Below are 27,735 nucleotides of genomic sequence, written 5' to 3' on the forward strand. Positions count from 1 at the left end.
TGCTTGTTGTTTTGCTTGCAGAAGCCATCCTTCCTGTCAAAGCCAGGAAGAATAATAACAAATAACTAGAAAAATTCACCATATCCTATCTGTGCAAAAGTCTTACTTTAAAGTTTAAGGAGAATAAAGACACAAAAAATAAAATCTATAGGCCTCTTTTATTCTAAATTTCTCACATCATCCAGTATGAACACAAGGAGTAAATGATGGCGACGCTCCCAGTTCTTCACTATCTAAAAACAAAAGCTGCTAAAGTGTAAGGCAGGGGCACGCCATTCAGAAAAGCGGGTGCATCAAGCATTTGTCAACCTGTCTCTCATTATTTCCAGTCAGCTGGAAAATAAGTTGCCAGCCAGCGATGCAGAGCCTGAGATAATGCTTGTGTTTGAAAGCTCGCTATCTGAAGCGCCTCTCTCTGTGACGCTGACGACTGAATCAAGACCTGAGGAGCGTCTTCCAACCAAAGCCTGGACGCAACCTCCTCCTACGATCAACACCAAGACAACATCCTCTCCTCAGAGGTTCAACTTTTCCTGGCTTCCTTTTCATTTTTACAATTCTTTTAAAAATATTTTTAATGGTTAAAGGTAAATTAGAAACTTGAATTATTTAAGTTTTTAATCATTTATTTGTTATTTCTGAAAGATTTTATGTACAGAAAAGGACCCTTAATATATATATATATATATATATATATATATATATATATATATATATATATATATATATATATATATATTTATTTATTTATTTTTTAATTGAGTTGAATTCTCTTCAAGTTCCCACTCCGATCATCTTTTGATCTATTTTGAAAGTGTTCAAGTGGTCTTTTAATTATAAAAATGTTGTTTTTAGACCAAATCAAAGGGCCTGTGGTTTTCTAGGACATAGTTTCTGCAGAGTGGCAAGAGGTTTATCAGAAACACATCTCTGAGTTGTGGCTGGAACTGTTGACTAGGAATTAGCCTCTGCTTTTTTCCCATGATCCCTTGTTTACACTCGCGCCAGCTTAGAGCCCCTCACAACAGTAAGCTAACGTTAAAAAGATATGGCTAGCAATATTGGATCCAACCATACAGTTTTTAGCCCGATGCCTGCTTGGACGAGGAAAACGAAAGTGTTAATCGATCAATTTGTCTGCAAGTCGATCAGAATGGAGCTCGCCCAGTCTATTTTCTACATAACAAATGCAATCTTTTTTTAATTGCATTTGTTAGTCTGCTCCAAATGTACAACCATCTGAATAAAGAAGTACTAAGAAATTCAATTTTAAGCTTAATTTTCCAAATATATGTCCTCTATCATGAAGAAAGGCCACAAGATTCCAGCTCAGACGAGGAAAACAAAGATTTACATGGATCTAGTGGTCTGGATCGGAATGGAGCAGAGTGGTTCTTGTGGCCAACGGCTGTAGCTTCTGCATTACAGCTACAAGTTTTTTCTGGAACATTCTTCTGTTCCAGAAGAATTGTCTGGACCGGCCCTGCAGTGAGGATGGATCCCAGTTCTGTATTCATGAATGTGACAGTCTAAAAGTTTTCCAGTCAATTATGTGATGAGGAGATGCTGGAGATCTTCCGCGTGGTGGTGCCCAGAAGCAACACCCTTTTTCTGCAGCACAGAGGTGAGCAGACGATTGGCACTTTGCCGTGGAGATGATGATGAACTCCTCTGTAGACCAGAGCTTTCCAGAGGCAAAAGTGAAGCCATCCTTCTGACAGCTGACAGCTTAGTTAAAATCAGGTCATGCACCGAGACAATGATATGGGGCACAGCACCGAAGAAGAGAAAAACGAAAGAATTGAGGCTATGACCTATTTAAAGTCCAGACTGTACTGCACCTAAAATACAGTTACTGGACCTCAAAAAAGTTCCTATATTCCAACACAAACTAACACTTTTCAACCAAAACATTTTCTTTTTAATCCCAACATTTGATAATAACTTACAAATTTTTTTTCTACTTCCATTTGTTTGCCTTTTCCTCTTTCTTTCCTTCAGCAGTGAGAAGCCTAAATCCTTGTTAGGTGAAGTTTTGTGAGAATTCTGCACTTGGATTTTCGTGATGTTTCCTTAGTTTTCATCATCTTCTGTTGTCAGTCAGACCACAGCTATCCTGATGTGTGTTAATGACCCCCCAGGGTTTTTAACTGTCTGGTTTTCAGGTCTTCGTGATCAGGTCGTCTGTTTTGTCCCCTTGGTTTTGTCACGTTCCAAATTTTTTATTTTTTTTTTATAAATGTTTAGGTTTCTGACACCGAGCTTGGTCTCCTGCATTTTGGGTCCTACACTACCAGTTCCTGACAGTATGACATGACCACCCAGGAGCCATCAGGAAAGTTTTTGGTAAGGTTTTTGCCTCTTAGTTCCACATCATCCCATGCCATGCCACATCAAATGAGTTACGCCACATCCATGCTTCTGTTCTGGAGGGAAACACATAGGAGCCCATCGTTTACCTTCTTGAGGAGGTTTGCCAGGACCACTCCGGCTCGACTCCCGCCTTTGACTGTCCCCACAACCACGGCTGGATGAAGCTCGTCTGCTGGACTTTTATATATGTAGTTGTAGATTTAGATAAGTAAATTCTTCTCTTTGAGTTCTGGTAAATCGCCTGTCCGTCCTGAGGGAGGATCCCTCCTTCATGTGGGCACCCCTGAGGTTTCTTCGTTTTTCCCGAATCCGTTTTTTTGGGAGTTTTTCCTTACCGCGAAGGGGGGTCTGAGGGCAGGGATGCCAGTATAGCTTAGTCAGTTTGTTAGTTCATTTTAGTATTTTCCTATTGCACTCTTTGTTTTCACGATCCTTTTGAGTTCATGTTTCACTTCGAAGCCCATCGAGACGACTGTTGTTGTGATTTTGGGCTATACAAATAAAATTGGATTGAATTGAATTGAATTGAACCACTCTTCATCACACATCCTGTTCCCATGGTTGGTTGCTGGTCCTCCCCTTATTCATGTTTCCTATCTTGAGGAGGATTGCAGGGACTGCTCCCTTCATGTTTTTATGTCCTTTGAGAGTCGTTGGTACGTCGTTGATCCTCCTTCTGCCTGTTTCTAGGGAGGGGTTCTCCATAGTGTCCCTTATTTCCATTTAGCTGCAGGAACCCCAGTGTATTTAAGTATTTGGCTTTCAGCTCTCCCTAAACATATATTAGGATACAACAGTAGATATTTTTTTGTACTGCTCCTTAATATTACCATATTTCACCTACTGTATAGAAATTTGGGGGAATAATTACAAGAGCTCACTACATCCTCTCTTTCTACTTCAAAAACGAGCCGTCAGAATTGTACATAAAGCCGGATAGCTTGATAATACAAACAATTTATTTTATTAATCTAGACTTTTAAAACTGCATGACCTTGTGGATTTTTTACACTGCGCAACTTTTATACAGTTGAATCGTTACTGAATCGTTACCATTCAATATCCAAAAACAGTTCCTAGAAAATGAAGGAGGCTACAGACTTAGTGGATGTAGGAAGTTCAAGATCAAATTGATAAGAACCACAAAGAAAAGTTTCTGTGAGTCGGTGTGTGGCACTAAACTTTGGAACGGGTTAAGTAATGAGCTCAAAAAATGTTCAAATATTCAAATATTCAAGAAAATGTATAAAGAAACTCTGATTTCAGGATATGAAGATAAGAGGAGTTAAGGATCAACAGGTGTTTGAATAATTCCAAATACATGTGTGAACTTGATTGTGGTGAAATAATCAAAGCTCTTTTAATTACAACCACTGACTATTACATTGTAATGTGCAATAAGGATTACTGAAAGGTTTTAATTACAATCAATAAGCTATTGATTTTGTTAACTTGATCTGCAATGTGTAGCAATAATTACTAGTTTGATGTTATCATGTGTTCTAATGATAATCAATGATTATTACATATCGGTACCGTTACTGTTTACTGAAATCATGAATGAATGTTTTGTGAAGATCATCAATCATTTCTAGGCACTGGATTTTGTTTCTTGAAGAGAATCTATCTGATCAGAACCGGATTTAAAACACTGTAAAACTATCAAATGAATGAACTCATTAGGGGTGGGATTATATAAGCTTGCTTCTTCCCACTTCTTTTCAAGCAATAAATCAAACTCTACTTATACTTAGTTAATGATCACTGTATTTAATTAAGAAAATGTGATTCAAGTGAGGTTTTTGTTTTGTTTTATTTTCTGTCTTTTTAATCTACGCATTTCATCATTTCTGTAATGAGTTTGATAAATATGTGTAAATTCTTTATTGCTTTGACTACAATGCTTGAAATGAATCAATAAAGTCAAAAATCAAAATCAAATGAGCATAGATTGCGGGCCAGAAAAGATTTTTTTTTAAAAAGTACTTCTTTCTTTCAATCGTCGTGTTTATTAGTTACATGTTTATTTGAACATTATTGTTTATGTAATGATGATTAAAAACTACACAGTAAGATTACTCAAAGATACTTTTGTATTAACAGATGAGTCGTTTTATTACAAAGACAGAAAGCAGCAACCATCGTATGTGATGCTCTGCTGTAAACGGTGCAATGCGGGGAGCGTGGCATATAATGAGGCATTTGGCGCTGCTGGCTCCGTACGAAGCGCGCAGCTTCCTCAACAAGCTCGCATTTATCGGCCGAGAACTGCAGAGCTGATAGCAGGAGGAGAAATGCGGGGCGGCTTTAATAAACACTCCGGTTGTCAGGAGTGGTCTTCTGCCGGGGACATGATGTGCAGCGGGGCAGAAAGAGACTTTCTGATGACAGAGAGTTTGCGCTCAGTGAATTTAAAAAAGCGTCTGCAGTGACGTATGTGTCAAAGGATGTGCGATTGGTCATTCTACATGTCAATCAAGTCACGTACTTTTCGGTGAGGATTTTGATTGGCTGGTGGACTTTTAAGAAGTACTTTTTTTTTTCTTTTTTTTTTTAATCTTCTCTGTCCCGCGATCTACCCTTATGTCCTTGAAGATCAACCGGTCGATCGTGATCGACGTAATGAGCACCCCTGCTCTGAAACATACATCAATGCACATGCGTGTTTAAAAACACTAAGTTCAAACGCTCTGTCATCAGAAAGTTGCTCTCTGCCCCGCCGCGCGTCAAGTTCCCGGCAGATGACCACTCCGGACAAGCGGAGTGTTTATTGAAGCCGCCCCGCGTGTGTCCTCCTGCTATCAGCTCTGCAGTTCTCGCCGGATAAATACGAGCTCATTATTAAGCTGTTTTTTACGTGGCACGCGCTTCGTATGGAGCCAGCAGCGCCTTTGAAATGCCATGAAAAATGAACAAACTAAAATAAAATTTAATTTTTATAAAATACTCTTTATTTTCCAAAGTCACAGGGAGCCACAACAGAAGGATGAAAGAGCCACCTGTGGCTCCGGAGCCATGGGTTGCCGACCCCTGTTCTAAACAATCCACCAGCCAATCAAAATCCTCACAGAGAAGTACGGGACTAGATTGACATGCAGAACGGCCAATCAGACATCTTCTACGTCACTGCACAGGCGTGTTTAAATTCACTGAGCGCAAATTCTGTCTGTCATCAGAAAGTCGCTTTCTGACTGCAGCGCTTCAAGTCCCTGGGATAAAACCACTCCGGACAAGCGGAGTGTTTATTGAAGCCGCCCCGTGTGTCCTTCTGCTACCAGCTTTGCGGTTCTCGCCCGATAAATACGAGCTCATTATGGAAGCGGGGTTTTTCCCGTGGCAGGCGCTTTGTACGGAGCCAGCAGCGCTTGGAAATGCCACGCTCCCTGCATTGCACCGTTTACAGCAGAGCATGACATACGATAGTCGCTGCTTTCTGTCTTTGTAATAAAACGCCTCATATATGTTAATACTAAAGTATTTTTGTGTGATCTTACTGTGTAGTTTTTAATCATCACTAAACAACAATGTACAAAAACATGTAACTAATAAACAAACATTTCTTAATAGTATATTATATATATATATATATATATATATATATATATATATATATATATATATATATATATATATATATATATATATATATATATATATATATATATATATATATATATATAAGAGCCTTATATATATATATATATATCTAAGAGCCTTCATAGGAAACTCAAAGAAAGCTGTGGAAAACCACCCTTGAAGCCAATGGGAAGCCACTTGCACAAGTGTCCATCAAATGTGGGATGTACCAAGGTGATGCTCTGTCCCCACTGCTGTTCTGCATAGGTCTCAACCCCCTCAGTCAAATAATCACCAAGACTGGCTATGGATACCGACTCAGAAATGGGGCCAACATCAGTCACCTCCTCTAAATGGATGACATCAAGCTATATGCTAAGAGCGAGTGTGACATTGACTCCCTGATCCACACTACCAGGATCTACAGTACTGACATTGGGATGTCATTCGGGCTCGAGAAATGCAGCCGGATGGTGACAAAGAGAGGCAAGGTAGTCCACACAGGGGGGGTCTCACTCCCAGAAGGAACAATAGCAGACATTGAGGACAGTTACAAGTACCTTGGAATTCCGCAGGCAAATGGCAACCTGGAGCAGGCAACAAGGAAAGCTGCAACAGCTAAATACCTCCAACGAGTAAGGCAAGTCCTGAGAAGCCAGCTCAATGGCAAAAATAAGACCCGGGCAATAAACAGCTACGCACTGCCAGTTATCAGATACCCTGCAGGAATAATAAGATGGCCAAAGGAAGAAATACAGACCACGGATGTTAAAACACGAAAGTTCCTCACCATGCATGGAGGGTTCCATCCCAAATCCAGCACCCTGAGATTGTATGCTAGCCGCAAGGAAGGAGGCAGAGGACTAGTGAGCGTAGAAGCCACTATCCAGGATGAAACATCCAAGATCCATGAATACATCAAGCTCAAGGCCCCAACTGACAGTGTGCTCAATGAATGTCTCAGGCAATGGAGAACAGAGGATACAGTGCTGGAGGACAGATCCTCATGGGGGGAGAAACCCATGCATGGGATGTACCACAGGACCATAACTGAAGTGGCTGATATCAAGAAGTCCTACCAATGGCTAGAAAGGGCTGGCCTACAGGACAGCACCGAAGCACTCATCATGGCACCTCAGGAACAAGCCCTGAGCACCAGAGCGATAGAGGCTTAGATCTACCACACCAGACAAGACCCAAGGTGTAGGCTGTGCAAAGAAGCGCCTGAAACAATCCAGCACATAACTGCAGGGTGTAAGATGCTGGCAGGGAAAGCATACATGGAACGCCACAATCAAGTGGCTGGACTAATATACAGGAACATGTGTGCAGAATATGGACTGGAAACCCCAAGGTCAAAATGGGAAACACCTCCGAAGGTGGTAGAGAATGAGAAGGCAAAGATCCTGTGGGACTTCCAGATCCAGACTGATAGGATGGTAATGGCGAACCAACCAGACATTGTAGTGGTGGATAAAGAACAGAGGAAAGCTGTTGAGGTGGATGTGGCAGTGCCAAGCGATGGGAACATCAGGAAGATGGAACATGAGAAACTGGAGAAATACCAGGGACTCAGAGAGAAGAACTGTAGAAAGCCTGGAAAGGTGAAGGTGACAGTGGTGCCTGTGGTAATTGGAGCACTTGGGGCAGTAACCCCCAAGCTGGAGGAGTGGCTACAACAGATACCTGGAAAGACCTCAGACCTCTCAGTCCAGAAAAGCGCAGTGCTAAGACAGCTAAGATACTGCGTAGGAGAAACCACCCACGGAGGGTGAGAGGGGCGATTTTTTTTTTTTTTTTTTTTTACACACATATATATATATATATATATATATATATATATATATATATATATATGTGTGTATATAATATTGATCCTCCATCATCCTAGTAATGCTACAATAATCATCTGCCTATATTTGAAAGACCGGTCCGTGAAAGTTTGTGTGACGTCATACCGGTCCGGTCCGAAAAAGGTTGGGGAACACTGATCTAATGCACAATTTCTGAGCAATTTCAGGTTTTTAGGATCACTCCAAAACCTCCACTGTGAAACTAGTTTGAAGTAAATCTTAGTCATCCTTTGTTACCATCTAGTTTTACCTTATTTTGCCGCAAAGCAGCCCCACAGCATGATTCTTCCACCTCTGTGCTTTATAGTAACCATGGCTTTCTGGGGTTTTGTTCTTCCTTTTCTTTTCTCCAGACTTTAAAATAGTTGTTTAATTGCATGACAAAAGCGTGTTTCCAAAATAAAGAGTTTAACATGTGCAGCTGCAAACTGAAATCTGCTTTTTTCACAATGGCTTTCTCCTCCCAGTGTGGAGTTGGTCACACTCTCCTCTCAGACAACACTTCCTCTGTAGTTCAGGTGTTCATTTGCACATTTAACAAAATTTTTGTCTGGGACGCAGATCACACTGTTGCTTCCTTAGGATTGTGATTTGTGGGTTTCAATTTAAGTTGGTGATTTCATGCAGGTGGAATCACACTAAAAATAAGGGGAACATTTTTTTCTCTTAACTGAATTTAAACTCGTGGTTGCAGCTTTTCATCCATTATTAGACAAGAACGATGTCAGCTGAAATCTGTTTTTATCATAATCATCATCATGTATGATTATGTGATTTAGAGTTCTAAGCTTTATCGATACTCGGACTTCTCAAACGATGTTCAGACAAGCAGCTCTCATTGCCTCTAAAAAGCTTCTGCCGAGCTGTCGATTCATTTGAATAATTCATATCTACAAAAGCCACAGGAGGAAAATCTGAGAGTCGCTAAAGAACTGTAATAAAGAGAAAAATTTTGAGGTCAAAGTGAGTTCTGTCAAAGAAAAAACTATAAAATAAAATTTGCTTCCATTTTATTTTTTGTGAATTTAATTGGTTTCTGAATCCTAAAATGACAAAAACTGACAACAATGATGCATGAAAATGTCATTTAAAAGAACAGATTTCTAGATTTAATTTAATAGTCTTGCTCATCTTTTTTGATTAATAATTGTGTTTGTTTTTAAAACACCAAATGTAATTAGTACATCTTATCTCCTGAACATAATTACTTAAAATAAGTTTTAAAAGCGGAATTTGAGCAAGGTTTTTTTTTTTTTTTTTAACTTGTTCTGTCCAACAGATGAGAGCTGAAAGCCTCTTGTGTTGGAAATATTTTACTTTAACAACAGGGGTTATGAATCTTCTGACAAACCAGAGGTCTGTCTGAATAAACCCCATTTGTGTTGGACTGGACTGAAAAGGAAAGGAGGTAAGAAGAGGGAGAGATGTAAGAGAGGAAGGGGTAGGAGGGTGATTATGGGGGGGGGGGGGGGTAACACCATGAAGCAGCATAAAGCAACAAGTTGCTGGATGGTTATAATAATTACAGTGAGGTTCAGATGTACAAGTCTATTAGGGGGGGGCCTGTCCACACACACACCCAAATGCCACAAACATGTTGGTTCCAAAAATCTTCACATGTCAACAAAACTAATTATGATAGAATACATTCCAAATCACTGACAATCTACCTCCAGATGGTGCTTCATGCCAGATCCCCCCTGGTACGGGAGAAATGATCTTGAGAACAGTGAGGATACAACCCAGAACTACGTGGGGTAACTAGAGTCAATGAACTGAAGAGAGCTGGGTATTACTGTATCTACATGCATCACTACATAGTTTTAAATCCCGCAGTGCTTCAAAAGTCCCCCTGCTTCTACCAGCTATAAGTCTAGACCCGTTTGTAGTTCTCCATCTGAAGGATCCAAAGGAGGATTACAAGAATGTCATGGTCAGACGAAATTAAAATTGAACTTCTTGGTCTAAACACCACTTGCCATGTTTGAAGGGGGAAAAAGGATGAGTCACATCTTATTTCCTATCATGCCCACTGTGAAGCATTGGGGTAGAAAGATCATGGTTTGAGGCAGCATTTCTACAAAAATGACAGGACGACTGATCTGCATGGAGGAAAGGATGAATTGTGAGATTTTTGGCAAAGAGAGAGTATTTAGGATGAAACTTGGCCAGATCCTCCAGTAGGACAATGATCTCAAACACATCACCTGGGCAGCTAAGGAGTCCTTGTGAAAAAGCATTTCAAAGTTTTACGGTGGCTTAGTGAATCTCCAAACCTCAAATCAATAGAGAATCTGTTGAACAGTTGAAAGTCTGGGTTGCCCAGCAACAGCTCTGAAACATCACAGCTCTTGAGAAGAGCTGCATGGAGGAATGGACCAAAATAGCAGATACACTGTAAACCTGCTGTGGATCCAACAGGAAACATTTGACATCTGTCATTACCAACCAGGGTTACATTACAAAGTAATGAAGTGAACTTTTGTTATTAACCAAATACTTATTTCCTGCAACATTATACAAATAAATTCTTTAAAAAACATACAATGAGATTTTGTGGATTCTTGTTTTATGTTCTGTCTCTCGAAGGTGTATGAACATTACAGACCTCTGCTGTCTTTGTAAGAGGGGCAACTTGCAGAATTGATGACTGTCAAATAACCCCACAGCATTAATGAACTTTCATTTTATGTTTTAAAGGAACGGCTTTGAGTACTTTCACTGGCAGATATTTTCTCTCATATATTTTTAGTTTCACTTGAAGTGATGCTTTCTATGTCACAAACATTTAGAATCCAAACAAAAATTTGTCAGCAACAGACTAGAGAATAGATGGGAATGAGTTATGAGAATTATAGATTTAAGTGAAATATGTGAGTGAAAAAAAAAACCTGTGTACATTTTGTTGTTAGCTGAACACTTATTTTGTTGTCCCAGAGATTCACACACTCCACTGTAACTGAAGCTCAAGGAGGCGGGATATGAGGTTATCCCTTACATCTCTGATTAATCTGAGCCCTTTAATCCTCAAAAGCCCTGGTATGTGTCCTGGAATGAGTGCTGGTGTGAGCTGAGCGCTGCTGCGTTTTAGAGAGCACTGCCATGCTGCTTTTATGGTTTAGCAATACAGAGAATTGTTTTTTTTTTTTCAAACCTGTGAACAGTGATGTATGCAGCTTTAAGTGTACGAAACAATCATCTGGACGTGGGTAGGTCAACGAGGAGGTAAATTACAAAGTTTTTGCTTTCTCTTTGTGCTCCGGTTAAAATGAAACTGGATTTGCACTTTACACTAAAGTTTTATATAAATAAAGAATCCTTAGAGGCATAGAAAAACATAAAGGGGGTAAATATATAGGAGAAGGGTTTCATCTGGAATGCTGACAAGACAGCATCAGTGTGTGGGCTCCCATAAGAAATAATGAATGTTTGAAATGTTGCCCTTGATAATTCTCCAGTGGAAAGTGGATTTAGTGAGCTCTGTTAGTGAATTACAGCAACTGTAAGCACTTTCACACGTTGGTCAGAGGGGTTCCTCTAACCTGAAACCAGGAGGATCATGGGTATCAGTGACTCTGAGCCAGATCAGACATGATCTGATCTTACAAGTGATCTGGCACCTTCTCAAGAATATTAATTCTAGTGTTTGTTATTACGGTGGGATAGAAACCTAAAAAAGCCAAAGGCACACTTTTCAAACCTAAACTCCAATTTGCTAAATCAAACAAAAACTATTTTCTGAAGCCATTGTGAGTAAAATAAATTTTAAAAAAAAACCTAGAGAGAGGCATCTTTTCAGCATTCTGTCCATTGTTTATGGAACAGTCTGCCATAGGACGTGAAGACCATAGAGACTAAGTTAAGAAAAGGTTTAACTGTCTTTTCAACTGGGATTTTAGCTTATTTCATTATTTTTATTTCCCTTTTTTTAATGTCTAATTAGTCATTGCTTGTATTACTATTTGTACTTTAAGGATCATTTTATTTCCAGTGCTTCCTCAGTTGGAGCCTGTCCCTCTGGGTCTCCAGGGGGTGGGGGTGGGGTGGTCTGGGCAAAGGGGTGGTTCTATTTTTTTATTCATTTACTTGTTTTATATTTTTATCTTGGTGTGTAGCACTTTGCATTACCAAGTATGAAAATTGTTAAATAAAGATTGATTGATTGATTGATTCCCTATTTGGTGGTTTAACCCCCTCACTTGAACCTCTTAATGCTGACTGTCAAGCAGGGAGGCTTTGGGTCCCATTTTTAAAGTCTTCGCTTTTACTCGACTGTCGATTTGAGTTCATGTCCTTCTAGTCTCAGGGCGGACACTCTACCACGAGGCCACGAAGTTGGTATTGTTTAACCATGGCTGTAAGACAAAATGATTCCACAATAATAGTGTTTGAGCTGGTTGTAGCATTCAGTCGTCTTTCCCCGTCAGCCCCTCAAAGAATCAGTCAGTTCCAAAGGGGAGTCTGATATGATGACATACAGTTCAATCCAGCAGCTGGATTATTGACTGGAACCGAATGTGAGGACAAAACCCCTGTGGGAAGATAGAGGAGTGAGAAGCTGCTCTCCACTCTAATTGCCCCCCCCCCACACACACACCTGCCAACTCCTTTTTCGTCTTGGCAGCGCTGTGTTTAGTGTTACAGAGCGCTGATGAACTCCACAACACACTTTAAAGAGTTCCAATAATTAAAGCCCAAAGAGAATGCGGAGGAAAGGCACGGCGCAGCAATTTGCTGTTTAAATTGAAGAGACTTGAACAATGTGAACGGTCACATTGTCTCATCTCAGAGTCTGTGCAGGTCCTCTGCCTGATAACTTCTTTTTTCTTCTTCCTCTTCTCTATGATAACCCCTCCTCCACCTGAGGAGACAACTGAGGCCAGTGCAGGTTCTGTGACTCTGGAGGGGAATATGTTAATGTGAGGAGATGAAGTTTATCATCCAGAACTCCTCTGCTCAGAGATGGAACATATAAGTGACAGAAGCTGAAGTCTGGGAAGAATTTGCAGAATATTTGTGAAATAAAAGTCAGAATAATGAGACCTGTGGCTCAGACGGATCTCTGCGCTGTCACAGCAATTAGGCCAGCTGTGACGAGCTGGACGGAAAAGTGGCTGTTGTTTTTCTTCTGGTTTCAACTAAGAAGAATGAAAAAAAAAGACAAGAATCCAAACTTTGTTTTGACACATTTTTTCCTGATCCTTTTAAAAATGGATACACAAACAGCCCTTTAACCCTTGTGCTATCCTAGGCACTTTAACATTGTGAGTTGGGTCATCTAGACCCACTAGACAGTGCTCTGAACCTTTTTTCTTCAATGATTTGTGATCTTCACTGGTGTCCATGGATTACATGAAATCTTTCCACCTTTATCCACCTTTGTCATGGTAGGAAGAACTAGTCAATGTAAGGGTGAGGTCATCTAAGATACCACAAGGATTAAAAAGGTCGACTTTTTAGAAATGAATAGAAATCTGCGATGATTTTTTTTGACAAGTCATACTAATAAATAGATTCAAAATCATGATATATAAATGACCTCAGTCTAAGCTAATCCGCTGTTTGATGAAGCATGTTCATCAGCATAGTATTCTCCTTTAATTCTGTAAAAGGCAACAAAAGAGATGACACTCATTAGAAGTTTTTTTTTTTAACATATTTTGGAACCCTGTCTTTATTTTATTTTATTTAACCTTTTGACATTCGAGCAGACAGCAAAGTAAGCATCTCATTGTACAGGGAAACCCTTTTCATTACTGTGCATATGAGAGTAAACCCCTTCGATTTCTTGAATCCTATTTCTAAAGAATAACCCTTTAATTCAGTTATTTAAAAAAAAAGTATATTTAAACATAACTGTGATGAATGTAATATTAGGAATTAAATGCTCATTTTGCTTTTTTCAGTTCAAACTGCTTTGAAACTACATCAATGACCCAAGGTGTTTATTGAACATGTAACAAATGGAACCATACTTACAGTTAAACATTCAAATCTACTTTTGTATACATTTAGCATGTGTGCATACTCTGAGAATTTTTGAGGATAGATTTTTGTCAAAAGCCTTTTTGTTTTTATTCCCGCAGCTGCAGCAGCTCCTCTAATTCTCCAAAAGCAACACTCTGTTCTGACCCTGCAATGAACATGCATGCAGCGCACGTTTTACAGTTACACTGAGCTGTGCTAATGCTCAAACTCTCAGAGTCAGGGAGCCTTACATAACCAAAAAGCGAGCCTGGCGGGTGCTGTCATGAAGACTGTGCCCACAGCAGCCTTCCTGAGATGAAAAACAAATGAAACCTTTGAGGCTAAGCTGATCCCCTCCCGCTCTGCAACTCCATCTGTCACTTCCTGCGACTTATTCTGAGCAAGAGTGCTTTCCTGCGTGACCTCCATCATGGGGTGCAAGATGAACGAGGTGGCTCTGGTCTCTGTCCTCTGTCTTCTCTTTGCCAAGGCAGCAGGAGCACTGAAGCATCTAGAACACCTGCAAACCGAGAGTAATGAGGCAGCGGGCCACACGGTCCACCCCTCCTTTCCCGCACTAATCAATCCTTAGGGCTAATAGGGCAAAAAAGAAGAAGAAAAGATAACTGCAACTTCATTCTTACATTTATAATCTGGCTTTTTAAGAGTGCTTCTCAAACTTTCTTAGAACTTTGGATTCATTAAAACCTAAAAGTTAGATTACTAATGTTGGAGAAAGGAAATGGGCAAATAGAATTCAAACCATGAGCTTTCTACCACCATGCTTGACTATTGGTCTGAAATGTTTTTGCTCACTTCTTGCACCTGTACTGTGCTTTAACATGTCATCTCTATTTCTAAAAAAAAGTGACTGATATTTTCAAATCCAGTCTACGTTTTCCTTGTTTGGTGGGTTCCTCTCTTGAGTTTGCAGTCTCTCGGCATTGGACAGCTCAGTATCATGAGATCTCAAGTTACTTAATGGACAAAAAGACTGACTTGATTATCCTAAGTGTTTAATTTACATTGACTTGTAACAGTAAGTTTAAGTCTAACAAAATGATCCGAGTCTGTCATTCTAAGGTGGAGAGAGCAGCTTTACAGACAGGTTGGACAGAACCATCAGAAATAACGGAACCATATCAGAAAAACAGAAACCAGTCCATGTGATCAGACTCTGGATGACCTCGTTTAAAGGACTGGATGATGAAAAGGGACCCTTTTGAATATACAGTACAGACCAAAAGTTTGGACACACCTTCCCATTTATTTGAATGAGAAGGTGTGTCCAAACTTTTGGTCTGTACTGTACATTGGAGCAGAAAGGGTGTCGGGAGGATTTTGGAAACCATCTGAAAGTTAGGATGAGTAAAATAACCCGGAGAGTCGTGGTTAGGTGTGTAACTAAGTCACCTTTGATCTCAATTGAGTAAATTCTACACTAAAGCAAAGACGTGATGCTTTTGCTTTAGCATAGGATACAATAGGTCATCCAGAGAGGAAATAACTCAACATCCCAACCCTGTAATTACAACTGTAATAACCTAGTTTGCAGTCACAGCTAAGTTATTGGTGATCTTAAGGAGTTGAATTCGGTTTTGAGCACTTCAAAAATTCTGCTTGGTTCAGAGCTATGCAGTTTATCCATAGTAAACGTAGTTTATATGCAATTATTATATAAATCTTTCACGATCATTCGTGATGTTTACGAGATGCATACACAAATTTGTGGCTTACAATAACTGTTCCACATGTGTCCACATATGTCTAACGGACTTTTCCCACATGTACCGCCGATGTATAACCTTTATATCTGGGATTTGGCACACATATATCACATAAACATTTTGCAATTGATGCACAAATCCTTAATGAATTGAAAGTAAACAGTGCAATAATCATGCACAGTTCATGGTCCATACTGATTTACATGTTTTTTTTTCATGGTTTATTCGTATCCCTTCTGTGGTTTTAATGTGATTAATTTGTGATACATCTGTGACAATTTCACATAAAGACCACAACTTTTCTAACTTTATTTCCGCCTATATGCAGGCATGACCAATTTTCATCCATAACATGCAGGCAGTGACTATATGACATGACCTTTAACCCTTGTGCTATCCTAGGCACTTTAACATTGGGAGTTGGGTCATCTAGACCCACTAGACAGTGCACTGAACCTTTTTTCTTCAATGATTTGTGATCTTCACTGGTGTCCATGGATTACATGAAATCTTTCCACCTTTATCCACCTTTGTCATGGAAGGAAGAACTAGTCAATGTAAGGGTGGGGTCATCTAAGATTCAAGATTCAAGATTCAAGAAGAACTTTATTAATCCCCGAAGGGAAATTTAGTTGCAGTAGCAGCACTAAGGAAAAGGGGAAAAGGGGGGGGGGGGGGTAAAGACAAACACAGACACAAAAAATACAGAGAGTAGAACAGGACAAAAATTGGGTAAAATACAATTTGAAAAGTGTAGTCTGTGACTAGAATTTTCATGTACATCCGAGTCTGCCAGATGAGTTGTGGAGTCTAATGGCTGATGGCAGGAATGACTTCCTGTATCGTTCTCTGGCACAGCGAGGGTGTATGATCCTGCCACTGAAACTGCTTCTCAGGTTGTCCACCTCCCTGAAGAGGGGATGGGAGGGATTGTCCATGATGGTCCCCAGTTTGGCCAGTAGTCTGTCCCCAACCACCTCTTCCAGCTTGGCAGGCTTGAGGCCAATGACAGACCCTGCTTTCCTAATGAGTTTGTTCAAATCCATCCATCCATCTTTCACACACCCGACTACAGCTGTGTCATCAGAGTACTTCTGGAGGTGGCAGAGCTCAGAGTGGTACTGGAAGTCAGCTGTGTATGTGGTGAATAGGAAGGGGGACAGCACGGTTCCCTGAGGGGCTCCAGTGTTGCTTGTCAGGGTTTCAGACACACAGCTCTGCAGTCTCACAAACTGAGGTCGGCCTGTCAGGTAGTCCTCAATCCATGAGACCAGGGGGGCATCCACCTGCATCTTCTCTAACTTCTCCCTCATCAGTCTCGGCTGGATGGTATTGAAGGCTGAAGAAAAATCAAAGAACATGATCCTCACTGTGGTGTTAGGCTTTTCCAGGGAGGAGTATGCTCTCTGCAGCAGGTATAGCAGTGCATCCTCCACTCCCGCCTTGGGTTGGTATGCAAACTGCAGTGGGTCTTGGAAAGGGCTCACCAGGGGTCTGAGATGTGACAGCACCAGCCGCTCCATGACCTTCATAACATGGGAGGTCAGTGCTATAGGCCTGTAGTCACTAGGCGACTCTGGATGGTTTTTCTTTGGCACAGGGACGAGGCAGGAAGTCTTCCACAGCACTGGGATCCTCTGAAGGTTAAGGCTCAGGTTGTACAGATGCTGAAGTACACCACATAGCTGGCTGGAACAGTTTTTGAGTACCCGGGGACTGATGCCATCAGGTCCAGCAGCCTTACGCTGGTTGAGCCTCTCCAGCTCCCTCCTCACCTGAGTGGATGTGATGAGAAGGCCATTTTGGGAGGAGGGGGTGGTGGAGCCTGTTTTTGGGTCTGTGAAGGATGTCAGCTGTGGGGAGGGGGGTGGGGATTTCAGAGGTGCTAATGATGATGATGATGATGGCCCTGGAAGATGAGTGGAAGGTGTCCAGTGGTCGTTCAGAGGATAAATGGGTGGATTGATGAGGGAGGGGGAGCTGGTGTCAGACCTGTTTAAAAACTGGTTTGAATGCCGTGCAGGGCAGCTGGGGGAGGGAGGTGGGGGAAGCTGATGTGTTAATGGCCCTGGAAGGTGGGAGGAAGACCGTTGATCACTCAGCAGAGGAGTAAGGGGACAGCTGGGGGAGGGGGAGCTGGAATCAAACCTATTGAAGAAATTGTTCAGCTCGTTGGCTCGATCCACATTTCCTTCGGCTGCAGGTTTTCCCTTCCTCTGAAGGCCGGTGATTGCTCTCATCCCACTCCACACATCCCTGGTCTGGTTTCTCTGTAGTCTCTCCTCCAGCTTCCTTCCGTAGGCGTCTTTACACTCCTTCAGGCTGCGTTTCAGCTCCTTCTGAACTCTAGTGAGCTCCACGCGGTCCCCAGCCATGAAGGCCCTTTTCTTTTCATTTAGAAGGGCCTTCAGTTCACGTGTAACCCAGGGTTTGTTGTTCGGGTAACATCGCACCCTCTTGGACGGGATGAAGTTTTCCGTGCAGAATTTGATGTAGTCCGAGACACAGTCTGTTAGTCCATCCAGATCGTCACCATGACTTTCATACAGAACAGACCAGTCTGTGGTTTCCAGGGCATCCTGCAGGCTTTCCGTGGCACCGTCAGACCACTTTGTAATATTCCTCACAGTGACTTGTTTCTGTTTGACCACCGGTATGTATGATGGGGAGAGCAGGACCAGGTTGTGGTCAGACTTGCCCAGTGGGGGAAGTGCAGTGGATGTGTATGCGTTGGTGACATTAGCATACAGTAAGTCCAAAGTCTTTTTGTCCCTTGTTGTGCACTGGATGTATTGATGGAATGTGGGAAGAGTGGAGGAGAGGCAGGCATGGTTAAAATCCCCTGTGATGAAGAAGAAGGCACCAGGGTGTTTAGTATGCAGGTTGGCAGTGACTGAGTGGATGACGTCACAGGCCGCGTCTGCTTTGCCGGTCGGAGGAATATAGACGTTGATGGCGATCACGTTTGTAAATTCCCTTGGCAAGTAGTATGGGCGAAGTCCGATGGCAAGGAGCTCCACATCGGGATTGCACACACGTTCCTTGACATGGATGTGCTCCGGTTTGCACCACCTTTTGTTTACGAGTAAAGCAAGCCCCCCTCCTTTCTTCTTGCCGCTCGCGGTGGTGTCTCGGTCCGCTCGCACTGTATGGAAGCCCGTGATCGTCACGTTTGCGTCCGGTGTCAGTTCATGAAGCCACGTTTCAGTGAAACACATGACACTGGCCTCTCGATACTCCCGCTGGGTCCGTACGAGAGCCCCCAGTTCATCCATCTTATTAGGCAGGGATCTGACGTTCCCGGTGATGATCGCGGGGACGCAGGGTTTAAATCGCCTCCTCTTCATCCGTCGTTTAGCTCCTGCTTTGCACCCTCGTCGTCTCCTCCTCAGTTCCTCCCAAGATAGCACAAGGGTTAAAAAAAGCAGTTCACTTGAGGCTCTTAATATCTTGCAGTTTCATATGATATGTCAGCGTCTCACCTGTTTCACCTTAACTTGTCTTTACTTTTTACATAGGTTTTCGTTACACCCTCTTGCCCACAGCAGGCCCAAAGGAAAAGACTACAGACTTACTTAGCCCTTTGTGCTCTTAAAATTTCGTCAGGGCCACCTCCATGTCCCGCATGTCTTTGTTCATTTTTCGCCCACAGACAGCCTGTTTCCACCCGTTAGGGTAGTTTTGATGAAAGCTTAAGCAACTGAAAATGTCCCAAACATAAAATAAAAGAGGATAAAAAGGGAAATGTGAAAACGTCTGCGGTTAAAAATGTTTTCATGTGTTTAAAAAAATAAAAAACACACAGTTAACCCCATCTTCAAAGCTGCCTGAGCTTCTGGATCACAGGATTATGTTCACATTCATTTTGGACACGTTTGATATGGACATCTAACACTAACGTTCTCTACATGACAGAAAATTGGAAAGAGGAATAAGTCTGCTTTAATCTTCATCTTGCAGTGTGCTTGCCATTAGTTCTTGCATACGTCCTCAAAGATAATCTCTGAGCACCCTGAAGCGCTGGTTCTCGTCCTAATGCGCAAATTCCAAATAAATGTTTTCGTTTGAGCCGAAGCGTTCTTCTGTTCCAGCCCTTGAATCCTGCACACTGTCCTTCCTCCTTTGCATTCTTATCCTGCCAGCCTCCAAGACGGAGGAGCTAAAAATGTGACGGTAGAAAGACGTGCTGTGACAAGGTGCCCCCCCCACACACACACAAACACAAACCATCGCCACCCTCCAGGAAGACAAAAAATAAAATAAAAAACGCGCTGCCACGCCATTACCCAACCTACAATCTATGAGAGCAAACACATCCAGAGAGAATTTATCAGGGGCTCCCTCCCCAGCACAACCAGTAAGCATGCCTAATGGAAATTTAATCAGCAACAAGAGAGGACAGCAGGCATAATGCAACACATGATAAATAGTAGAAAGATGCAAATGGTATTTATTTTAGACAGGCCGTGCTGACAAGCCTGATAATGCCTCCTCATGCAGTTTCACCCCGGAGCCTGGTTTTGATGGCTCCGGTGCGCCATATTTCACGGTGTATCATTTATGGAATAAATTGTGTTATTGGTAGAAATGTTTTCCATTTTTTTCTCCCGAACGTCTCCTGTCAGTGGTGACTGAGCACTGGGACAGGAGCCTGACATGAAGTTATTAAAGGAAATCGCTGCAGTCATTAAAAACTAGCAAAGCTTTGGAAAATGGAAACATGCAAGATTCACAAAATTCATCTTGTGTCTGCTCACCAAGCGCAGTCTTTTGTAAGTTTCTATATTTACCAAGTTTACAGGCTGAACATCTGAATGCTTTGATGCCTGAGCTCTTCAAAGACCTATCATTTCCCTTAAACCTTTCGATGACACACCTAACAGCATGAATCATGCCTTTGCTACCCACACATGACGTGGATTCTGTATTATCTCAGCATGATCTCGGTCTGGATTTAAGCAGCTGCACAAAAGTATTTCCATAAATCTATCAGGGAAGGTCTGTTCAAAGCTCTCTTTTTCTCCATCTGTGATGTTTTAAGTTTAATTATATACATTTACCTTTGATATTCACCTGCTTTAAACTGCGTCTTGCCGTTTTTGAGTGTTGTTTCATTCAAATATGGCGGCTGTATATGAATATTTGATTGAGGAAGACAAAGTTTTTATGTTGTTGACCCATGATTGTAAACATTGCTGATGGTAGAAAGAGCAGTTGATGAAATAATCTTCCTCATCAGCAGGAGGAATTAATCTATTTGTGGTGATTGTGGTTTCTGAATTTTTTACTTTACACGCACCTCAATCCCTTTATCTTCTTTCGTCTTGCAAATTTACATTGCATTGAATTTTATGCACAGAAAAACAAACAAAAACAAAAAAAACAAAAGTAGCTCAAATTCTCACAAATAGATCTTTATTAAAGACTCTCCCTGATTATCTTTTGATCTACTTCAAAGAGTACCCGGTGGTCTTCATATGATAATTATGCCATTTTTAGCCAAAATATAAACGTGTGTTGTTTTCTAGGTCATGGTTTCTGCAGAGCAACAGGAGTTCTTTAGAAATTCATTTCTGACCTGTGGGTAGGACCACTACCTTCCCCTCCCCATTGCTAAGACTCTTCCTTTCCACTCTCTCCCACTAGCTTACAGCCCCTCACACCTCCAACGTAACACTATGGTTGCAACAAAAATGGAAAGCAAAAATAAAACTATCCAGCCATGCCGTTTTTGATTTAGGTGCCAGTTTAGACGAGGAAAACAAAGATATAGGTGGATCTAATCGTCTATTAGTGGATGCATCAGAGTGAAGCGAAACAGGGATCTTGTGACCCACCCAGCATATTTGCTACATAACAACTACAATGTTTTTCACATTGTACTTTTAAAATTTTCACTTTGTTTTTTCCACAGCTCTAAGTACATATTGCCTGTATTTTATAGTGTATTTGAGTTTTATTGGTTTTACTGATGATTGTTTGTCTCTACCGGCAAAGAAGGTCCACCTGGAAAACTAAATTCATTTTGATTTGGTTGATTTGATTCACAGCTATTTGAATAAGGAAATACCCTGAAATGCAGTTTAAGCTTGATTTCCTTTTTATCTGTCCTCCATCGTAAAAAAAAAATCCTCAAGAACATGTTTAAAACACCAGAAACATGATTTTCATTGGTGTGGATCTATAAAAGCATCCCAATTACGTTCATCTTAAACTTCATGGTGTTTACTGTACAGCTGAGGTTGTTGGCCCCATCCTGACAGTGAATGTTCTCAGTGAGGGGCAGAACAAAAATACAGCTTTGTTTGTAGAACTATTTCCATGCTTCTTCACCACAATCAGTGTCTCCTATCCAGGAATCATTGCCGCAGAGAATGCTGTGTTTCTCCCAACTTGCAAAATGGTGTGAAATCAAAGGCAAAAATGCCACATGCAAGACATCAACAAAGAATTTACAATGAAAACGGCACATTGGGAAATTGGAAAATAGGGTAGAAAAGGCTGCCAATGTTTAGTCTCTCCCCAGAAGCTTAGACTGTGTTTCTGAAATGGTGTTAGAAGAGAGAGGCTGAACAAGCTGCCTTCATTCTGCCTCCCTTCTGAAGCCTCTTATGGAAAGTCTTTTAAAATGTAGGTGGCAGCTGCTTCCTGTATGAAAGCATTATGCAAGGATTCTTAAAGATCATCTTGGCTTCAGCCCAGATTAAAAATGTATTGCTTTGTTTGGATGAGTAACCTTAACACATGTGGAGTACTTCCTATTGGTTCATTATACCTGATGTGAACAACAACCAGAATAATTTCAATGTCTTTAGATTTTATTTTTACATGCACAATTTTAAAGCATTTGAGAAATATAGCATTAACTTCAGCAGCTATGTTTTCTCCTTATGTTCCTATAAAAAGGAAAAAACCTGCTTTAAATTTAACCAATGCAATTTGCTTTGCTCCATCCTGCGGGGTGCCACAGGGTTCTATTCTCTGCCCCTGTCTCTTAGGGCTGTACTCTGATTTTGATCAATTTTTAATATTATATTTTTATTGTCATGTAGATGACATGCTTCTATTTGATTTATTTATACTATAAATGAAGCCCTTCAACTTTGACTTTTCACCAATGCTTTCTTAAAATTTGCAGATTTTCTTAAAACCAGATTTAAAAACACTGATTTTTAAACAAAAACTGTTCAAATTCCCCTGCTGGCTAAAGTCAAGCTTTTTTCTTGGATTTTCCCAATTTTAAAAACGCGGATTGATAATCTCATTACTTTATAAGGTTAATACAAAGCACTCCATAGTGCTGTCAACCAACCAGTGCTTCCATTTCTTTTTTCTATGACTTCAAAAAGCTGCATTTTATGTGTTAAAAATAAAAACAAGTGAGATTCGTGTTGTTTAGAAAAATATACATAAGAAGAATTTCAAAAGCAATTGTCTAGAGTCAATGTAAAAAGTAATTGCTCAAAAGTGAAATAATGAATGTGTAAAACTTGTTTAATTAGGAAAACTAAGAATGGAAATGAAAGTAGAAATTCAGCGAATTCCAGACACTGAAACAAATTTAATTGGCTGATCATAAAATAACATGCTGCTTTTATGCTTTTTGACATTAACATGTCTTTAATCACGTACTGAATCAATCAGAAAGACAATCCTCAATTTTGACAAAATACTGATATTTTCAAGCATATGTTAACAAATATTCAATCCCTTTTTCAAAGAAATACCACCCAATATTTTTAATTTATTTATTAGCCTCCTGTTTTTTTTTCTTTTTGTTGTCAAAGTTATTAAAACAGCTAGACAAATGGGTAGAAATCTGAGAAAAAAGTAAAGATTTTAAGCAGTATTTTAAAGTAAATTGTTGTACATCCCTCAAATCTTACAAATCTTACAAAACATGTATGCAAGAACTAATGGCAATCTAACAAAACAAAAAAAGCCAATTAAAGCTGTACTTTAAGTACTGACTGTTTTAAGTAAAATGATTCAAGCAAAAGTCATGTTCAGTAAATCTGTGAGTAAAACTTTAGCAAACGAAAGTCCTAAGTTAAATGTAACTGAGATGGTGTATAGTCTTACTTCAAACCGTTCTGTTTGGATGCTAAGGAAATTAAAATATCTTTGATATATGTATGATGTTGGAATTAAAGCCACTAAAGACACATTTAGAGTTAGGGATTTTTTTTAATGGTTTTGTAGAGGTTATAAGTTTTTCTGCTTCTGCCTCTTTTCACACCAGATTTAAATTTACAATCAACTCAGCTGCTTTGTTAGTAATTTAATCTCAGGGTATTTAGGAGCTTAGCTTTAGTTTGTTATCACCAGCTCATGTTGTCATGTTTAAAAGTGATTTTTGCGTGCATTCGTGCATGTGTGGGGTCACAATCAAATTCAAATTATGCTTTTTGATATAAAGTTGATATTCAAAAGTCAATATTAAAAAATATATTCCAAGCAAAAATAGTTAAATTTGTCTCTTTAAATGTATGTGCAGGTGTTTTTTTCATTTTTAATTATTAGATTATGGGTGTTTAATGGGCTGTGCTGATCAGTTCTGTCCTTGTTTGCATGAAGAAAAGCTAAAAAGGTTGTCCATATTGCTGTAAATCATATCTGATGTCAATGGTGAACATTTGTAATGACAAAACATAAATGGGAAGACTCAAATGGTTGATGGGTAAGGTGGTTTTGCTGGAAAAACTGGTTAAAAGTTACAACTTTTACAGAGTTGGGTCTCCTGGAAAAGGAAAATCTTTCGTTTTCCTCACATTGTAGTCTTTGAGCAACTTAACTTTGAATCCCATTGGAAAACTAGAACAATGTCTAATCTAAACAAGACCTGTGGAAAGCTGCCATTGCTGTGCAGACGCACGGTAAAACCCTGGTGCGCTCAGTAAATATTGTCTCAAACAGGACAGCTTCCTGCTCTTCTGGGACTGGATTGAGAGACATGGTGCAACAAGTCTGGAATTGTGCTAATTCAAGTGGAAAAGATGAAGTGGCAGAGAGACAGAGCTGAGGTTCACAGGGAGCGCTGCGTGACAGCAAGCTTTGTGTCAACACATGTAGGGGCAGTGGATGCGTGGTTGGAGGTGATGCTGCCGGGGGGAGGCCTTCGAGTAAGAAGCAGAGGTGTTTCGGTGAGACTCACAGCCCCCTCCCGAGTGAGGACAGAGTGGTTTTTGTTATCGGAGTCAGATTCCACCTGCCAGACTGCATAAGTTTAAGGAGACATGGAGTGGAGGGGTGTTCAGTTTCAGTCTTTAGGGGGTGTGACAGTGAGGACAGCAGTGCTCTTTCACTTATCACATAAAAACATTTAAAAATATGTTTTTTCAGGAAAATTCTTGGGAGCTGGCATGGCTTTGACCAATGAGAGAGTCTCCCAGTCAATGCCAGTCAAGTTTTATCAATGCTGCTGCGTGGAACAGGCCTTTCGGTTCAAAGAATTGCAAAAGTCAAGGTCCATTTGAAACTCTCACACAGAAAAAGGTCTGACTACAATATTAAAGAGTCGTTTGGTGCTCTTTGTTATTTCCTCTTCCTTTTGTTCTGTGTTTTAAAAGGTTCAATTTCTGTCCTAGTGAAACTTTAGTGTGAATTTCGCGTTGGACGTGGTTGATATTCTGTCTGCACATCAAAAATCCATTTTTTCAAATGAACCTTTTCAAAAGAAGCAAGACTTTCGCAAAGCAAGAAATGTATTTAGTCATTTTAATAAATATATAATTGTGTGAGAATACAGAGAGATGTGGACTTATTTCACATGTTAGGCATTTTACTTTACAGAATAGTTTCAGTGGCTCCAGATGTCAATATGCAGGATAAGAGGCATTCTGTAGAACCGACTGCATCTTCAATTCCTTCAAAGGAGCAACAAAGCTGTTATTTCTTAAAAAGAATTTAGTTTCAGTTTTCACAAAAGTGTTCTGAACTGAATTCAATGGCATATTAGGACGCCTTTACATGTGCCTGTTTGATTCACAGTTATATATTTTCCTGAAAGGTTCACCTCTTTAGCAGCTGAAAGTTCTCCTGAACCTAACAAAGACTGAATTATGTTTTCAAATTGTGCATTATGTTTTACTTTGTTGGACAGTGTTGTAGAATTTCTCAGACGGCTTGAGGGTTTTGAAAGGTTTTGAAAAGTTGTACCAGCAACTTACATAATTAAATTAAATTAAATTACATACAGGCTGTTCCACAGGCGAGGCCGAAATTAGGCCTCGCTGTGTTTTTCTTTCCTGACTTTTGCAACCACCACTAAACCTGCACCGACAGACCCTCTGTGAGGGGCCAGTTCCATTTAAACTTTTTATAAACTGATGAAAGAAAATTGGAATTGATCCTGAAGCTGACTGGGAGCCAAAGCAAAGATTTCAAAATTGGAGTAATGTGCTCCTTTCTGGTTCTAGTTAAAAGGCGTTCATACGAGTTTTAAACAAGTTGCAGCCGATTGATAGTATTTTTCTTAATACTAGAAAGAAGACCCTTAAAATAATCTCCTTTCAGAGTTGGATCAAGATTTTTCTTGTTCTCTGATTCAATACAAAACAATCTAAAGATTGTTTTGTAAAAACAAAGATCTTAGACCATAAGCCTCTGCAGGTAATGATAATGAGCAGTTTCATTCCTATTTTGAACACTGAAAATGCTTTTTCTGTGAAGCTTCATTCAGTTTGGCTTAATTTTTTTTAAGTGGATAAGTAGTCCAATTTCCCTCTCCTGCAGTTTCAGCGGAAAATACTTAAATTCTGTTTCTTTTTATTCTTTTACAAAAAAATGTAAACAAAGAAACAACTTTCTTTTGCATGTTGAAACAATTGTATTCTGAAAGGAGTATAGTCATTTACATAGTTACATTACACACTCACCATACACTTTAATAGAAACGCAGAGCTAGTTCTGGGTTGGACACCTTTTTGCCTTCAGTACTGCCTTAATCCTTCATGGCATAGATTCAACAAGGCACTGGAAACATTCATCAGAGAGTTTCGTCCATATTAACATGATAGCACCGCCCAGTTGAAGAAGATTTGTCGGCTTTGTCATGGTATCTCCAGGAAGTTCTCTTTTTCCCTCCTCCCTTTTCTGTTTTTCCTCCCCAGATTGGACCCAGCTGTTGGCACTCTCCTCCTCACCTCTCCAGACTTCTTAAGTGGTACCTTCTCCAGTATTAATATGCAGTTCATTTGCCCTCAATGGTTCAGTTTATGTTCTCTTGCTACGTACTTATGTTATGCCTTGCTCCACGTCCTCTCATATAGTTACGTCTGCCTCCTTGTCAACAGGATCAAACACTACGAGCGCCGACCTGGGTCCAGCCATCTACTGACAGACTAGTTACGCCTGGGCCCTCGACCCCCAGCCATGCCACGACTCCACGCAATCGCCTCCTCCACCCTCCGAGACAAGCTCCCTCGGTTCACCATGCGTAAACCATGCATCGCTACGGAAACAGATTGCTTACTTACCGTCTTGGACCTCGTCCAGTTGCCACTCCCTCATCCACTGGGACTCAGGCTCTTCCATCATCCCAAGAGATCTTCGCAGATCCCTCTATCTGCCACAGATCACCTTCCAGAGTGACTGTCTCTTCTCCTGGACAATAAATGTATGACTACATCTATCCTTGTGTCAGTGGTCTTTCCGGGTTCCAGCAACTGGGTCTGTTTTTGTTCCTCGTAAACATGACAGGCTGAACATCAATGATGCCAATCCCCCGTTCCACCGCATCCCAAAGATGATCTATTGGGTTCAGATCTGGTGACTGTGTAAACCATTTGAGTCCAATGAATCATCATGCTCAAGAAACCAGTCCCAGCAGAAATGGAGACTCATCAGATCCAACAATGTTTTTCCAATCCTCTATTGTCCAGTTTTGGTAAACCTGTGTGAATTTGAGCCTTAGTTTCCTGTTCTTAGCTGACAGGAATGGCACCTAGTGTGGTCTTCTGCTGCTGTGGCCCATCTGCCTCAAGGTTGGACGTGTGGTGCGTTCAGAGATGCTGTTCTGTAGACCTCTGTAGGAACCAGATGTTTACAGAACAGAGGGTTTCTGTTGCTTTTCTATCAGCCGGAACCCGTCCGGCCATTCTCCTCTGATCTCTGGCATCAACAAAGCATTTCTGCCAACAGAACTGCCGCTCACTGGATATTTTCTCTTTTTCTGATCATTCTTTGTAAACCCTAAAATTAGTTATTGACTGATTAGAAATTTGCAACACTAGGCCATT

The 27,735-nt window shown here is 40.6% G+C and overlaps 1 protein-coding gene and 1 long non-coding RNA gene across 2 annotated transcripts; one reads left to right on the forward strand and one right to left on the reverse strand.

Moving 5' to 3' along the window:
* The first annotated feature begins 759 nt into the window (after positions 1-759).
* Positions 760-27,128, forward strand: LOC144991870 (uncharacterized). Its single transcript, XR_013655529.1, has 3 exons — positions 760-2,346; positions 26,608-26,660; positions 26,791-27,128. It is a non-coding gene; the product is annotated as an uncharacterized LOC144991870 (long non-coding RNA).
* Positions 16,270-19,114, reverse strand: LOC144991990 (uncharacterized). The gene has a single exon (XM_078946456.1). The coding sequence runs from the start codon at positions 18,841-18,843 to the stop codon at positions 16,270-16,272; it is 2,574 nt and encodes an 857-aa protein (XP_078802582.1). The 5' UTR covers positions 18,844-19,114.
* Positions 27,129-27,735: the final 607 nt, after the last annotated feature.

Source organism: Oryzias latipes, chromosome 4 (assembly GCF_053564925.1).
Source record: "Oryzias latipes strain Hd-rR chromosome 4, Olatipes_Hd-rR_3.1".
NCBI classification, from domain to species: Eukaryota; Metazoa; Chordata; class Actinopteri; order Beloniformes; family Adrianichthyidae; genus Oryzias; species Oryzias latipes.